At 46.4% G+C, this 4,172-nt stretch overlaps 1 protein-coding gene across 1 annotated transcript; it reads left to right on the top strand.

The window, feature by feature from the left end:
* Positions 1-1,547: 1,547 nt before the first annotated feature.
* On the top strand, positions 1,548-3,661 carry LOC119339882 (glyceraldehyde-3-phosphate dehydrogenase 2, cytosolic-like). The gene is made up of 9 exons (XM_037611781.1): positions 1,548-1,631; positions 1,743-1,766; positions 1,863-1,963; positions 2,504-2,619; positions 2,701-2,800; positions 2,891-3,037; positions 3,118-3,178; positions 3,268-3,365; positions 3,515-3,661. The coding sequence occupies exons 1-9, from the start codon at positions 1,628-1,630 to the stop codon at positions 3,659-3,661; spliced, it is 798 nt and encodes a 265-aa protein (XP_037467678.1). The 5' UTR covers positions 1,548-1,627.
* The last annotated feature ends 511 nt before the right edge of the window (positions 3,662-4,172 follow it).

Genomic DNA, 4,172 nt, shown 5'->3' on the forward strand with positions numbered 1-4,172 from the left:
AAATTTTAAGAGCTCGTTGAGGCAAGCCCTTCTCCTTCCAATATGCTTCACCCGGAAGATTGTTGTAGTAGATGGGCTCCCGCTTGTCCCTCAAGGTGACGCAAAAGCGCATGGAAGTGTCACATACCAGGCCATAACACTCACAATATTGTGGAAATTTCTCACACTTCTACAAGGAATTGCAACTCACAAGGACTACCCAACACGTGCAAGCTGCATTATTTCTAAGGGGCTACACTGTTTCTAACGCACAAGAACTTGTAGATGATGACATTGTTACGATGGGAGACCACCACCACCTCGCCAATTTGTTCTTCTTGGCCCATGTCCACCGTCATGAGCTCAAATGGGAGTCCACACACCTAAGCCCATATGGGATGACACCAAGATCAATGTTGGTCGGGCTTTCCTTGTCGTCGAAGGCAACAGAGACGATGCCACCCTGTTTGAAGTGCCACAATTGCGATTTTAGCACAAAGTAGCGATTGTCCTCGAAAACAAAACTGAGGAAGAATCACCAGTCATCGCTGCCAACCCATTGGATGGTGGCATTGCCCTACAACCGCCACATCAATGAACGAAGCTCATCAACAATGGTCTTCGAGCTCACCCCGAATGGCAGGAGCCGCCCAACAGCGACGACCTTCCTCGCAACCTCCAGATCATTGATGAAGGGGACAACCTCGTCGAGGCTCAGCTTTTCCCTTACGATGCAATGACGGTGGAATCAAGGGGGCGCCTCCCCCAATTTTATTCACCGACATGCAAAGAATCCTCCACCCCATACACACCTTCGTCCTTTCCCCTTTTCTCCACCACCTCATAGACAAATGAGAGACAAAGGGAAAAAGTTCCACCACCTCACCCTTAAACTGGTCCAAGCAAGCTAGGGCTCGTCAGTGAGAGGGAAGAACTCAGCCCAGATCTGTGACAATGACCTCGTGCATTGCGGCAACGACATCATAAGAAATTGTATCCAATATGAAGATTTTACAGTCTTAAATATATTTGGTGGGAGGCATTTCTTCTTCTTATTATTATTATTTTGATGAGAAAGAAAGCATTTGTAAATATATATGTAGGAAATTTTTGAAATTCCACATATGTGGCAACCGGCGGTTGGCCGTTTTAACCACGCCAAGCCTCCCATGCCGCCGGTCATTTGATCTTCTTGCACAAGAAGTAAGGCACTGGGGTTTTCCAAGAAAAGGAAAAAAAAGTAAGGCGCCGGTCGTTTCACCTTCTTGGACGAGAACTAAGCAGGGATGCCCCACCACCGCTCCCTCTCTCTCGTGATTATCGGAGCCAAACCCAGCAGCGGTCCAGAGTTTCCAAGGCTCCAACGTTCGCCCCGTCCCACCCACCCATAGGGACCTTCTCGAAACCATCGCCCCACTCCTCGCCCGGCCCCACCCGTCAGCCACCCGCCCGTTCCATTCCCGGTAGCGGAGAAACAGAAGGCGATCCGCAACCCGCGGTGCCCCGCGTGCCCGGCCACCCAATGAAACCCCCCATTATATAAACCCCCTGGCCTCGCTAATCACATCGCAATCTCGGGTAGCCGTCCCAATCCTCGATCTGTTCTCAAACCCTCCTCCGTCCGTCACAGCTCCAGATTTCCTTCCCCATGGGTAACCCCGTCGCCCCGAGCAATTACTAGCTGTTGTACCTTTTACATTTCTTGTGGTCCGTTCGCTGATTGTTGTCCCTTCCTTTTGCTAGATTTTCCGTGGTCTGGGAAGCTCCGATCAAGATCGGCATCAATGGTGAGCTTGTGCCTCCGATCTGATCTGGTTTGCTTCTCTGTTGGCTGCTTCCGTGGGTTCGTTTCCTGATGGATGGATTTTTTCTTTGCGCTGCAGGTTTCGGCCGGATCGGCAGGCTTGTGGCCAAGGTTGCGCTCCAGAGCCCCGATGTCGAGCTCGTCGCCGTCAACGACCCCTTCATCACCACCGACTACATGGTATCGTTCTCGATTCTCCTTGCTCATGAGATCTGTAGGTTTGTATGGTAGGGTCATTGTGGATTCGTGCATGGGACACCCGTTTATGGATTGTGGATTGTGAGCTTAGATCTGTACTAAACCTGATTGGATTTGCTTTTCTCGTTACATGCTGATTCTTTGCTACACTATCATAAGCACAGTTAAATAGCGATGTATATGAATCTAGTGAATGTCGCTACATGTCTGTATGTATCATCAGTTTTGGGAAACGACTTTTAGATCTGCTTTGCAAGTGCCTTTTGCATACGTTATATTCCTCATTTAGTGGAGAATAGTTTTGTAGTTCCAGATTTGAGGAATCTATTTGTTCCATGCAGTGACTATTGTTCCATTGTGGTATTTAAAATAGATGTACACCTGGTAGTATTCTCTCTTATCTTACTATAAATAAGACACATGCAGGCTCCGTGCCAGTTAGTACTTGTTAATTAAAGCATAGCGCTACTAATTGTCTCTGGTTCATATTGTGGTTCTGAATTATGTGCTTGTAACTTGCAGACCTACATGTTCAAGTATGACACTGTCCACGGACAGTGGAAGCACCATGAAGTTAAGGTGAAGGACTCCAAGACCCTTCTCTTCGGTGAGAAGGAGGTTGCTGTGTTTGGATGCAGGTTTGTTACCTTTCATTTTTGTGGCCATGCAGTTGATTTCCATGTGAAGTACACAGGCTGATTTACAATGTCCTGATGTAGGAACCCTGAGGAGATCCCATGGGCTGCTGCTGGTGCTGAGTACGTTGTTGAGTCCACCGGTGTTTTCATCGACAAGGATAAGGCTGTAGCTCACATTAAGGTACATTCTTTCACAGTTTCCATTTCATGGTACCTGAACCTTTCTTATGTATATTTGTACTAAATTAGTTTTCTGTGTCACCACTTTCAGGGTGGTGCCAAGAAGGTCATCATTTCTGCTCCCAGCAAGGATGCTCCCATGTTTGTCTGTGGTGTCAATGAGAAGGAATACAAGTCTGATATCGACATTGTCTCCAACGCTAGCTGCACCACTAACTGCCTTGCTCCTCTTGCTAAGGTGCTTATCATTGCAGTTTTGTGCTGCTCAAACCAACCGCCAATATTGGGAATGGTATGCTGACAATTTGTTTCTTTCAGGTTATCAATGACAGGTTTGACATCGTTGAGGGTTTGATGACCACAGTTCATGCCATCACTGGTAATGCATAACACTCGGTTTTTTCTTTAACATTTTATATTCTATCTTTAACAAGTATGCTTATGTGTGGCTGAAATTTGAATTTACAGCAACCCAGAAGACTGTTGATGGTCCTTCCAGCAAGGACTGGAGAGGTGGAAGGGCTGCCAGCTTCAACATCATTCCAAGCAGCACTGGTGCAGCAAAGGTATATTCAGCTGGCCTTCTATTATATCATGAGTTATCTGATTGAACACTGTATCTGTTCGATTGAACACTATATCATGACTTATCTGATTGAACATTGTATCTGTTCGATGGATTACCATTTAATTGTAACTGTCTGATTTCTTGCAGGCTGTTGGCAAGGTGCTCCCAGAGCTTAACGGAAAGTTGACTAGAATGGCCTTCCGCGTTCCCACTGTTGATGTTTCTGTTGTTGATCTGACTGTTAGACTTGTGAAGCTAGCAACCTATGATCAGATTAAGGCTGCTATCAAGTGAGTAATTCCACTAACCAGGAACAATTTCTTTTACTTCGATGCGCATATGGTTTCTGGTTTTGGTATTTGGGCCACATACCACCTACGAGATGTATTGATGTGTACCGATCTGATTTTACAGGGAGGAGTCTGAGGGAAACCTCAAGGGCATTTTGGGTTACGTTGATGAGGACCTTGTTTCCACTGACTTCCAGGGTGACAACAGGTGTTTACCATTGCTTTGACAATAGCCATGTTACTACTTTTTATTAATGGGTTCATTTTGATTGCCTATGTGAGTACTCATCTGACTTGGCTAATGATGCCACTTTACCCATAACAGGTCCAGCATCTTTGATGCCAAGGCCGGGATTGCTCTGAACGACAACTTTGTCAAGCTTGTCTCCTGGTACGACAACAAGTGGGGATACAGGTCAGTGGCACCTTCTATGGCTCTTGCATTCATCGGACCACTGACCAATTTACACTTATTGTGACAGTCAGTTTTTGGCTTTCTCCACTGCGGTGCTTAA

This window comes from Triticum dicoccoides, chromosome 7B (genome assembly GCF_002162155.2).
Source record: "Triticum dicoccoides isolate Atlit2015 ecotype Zavitan chromosome 7B, WEW_v2.0, whole genome shotgun sequence".
Classification (NCBI taxonomy): Eukaryota; Viridiplantae; Streptophyta; class Magnoliopsida; order Poales; family Poaceae; genus Triticum; species Triticum dicoccoides.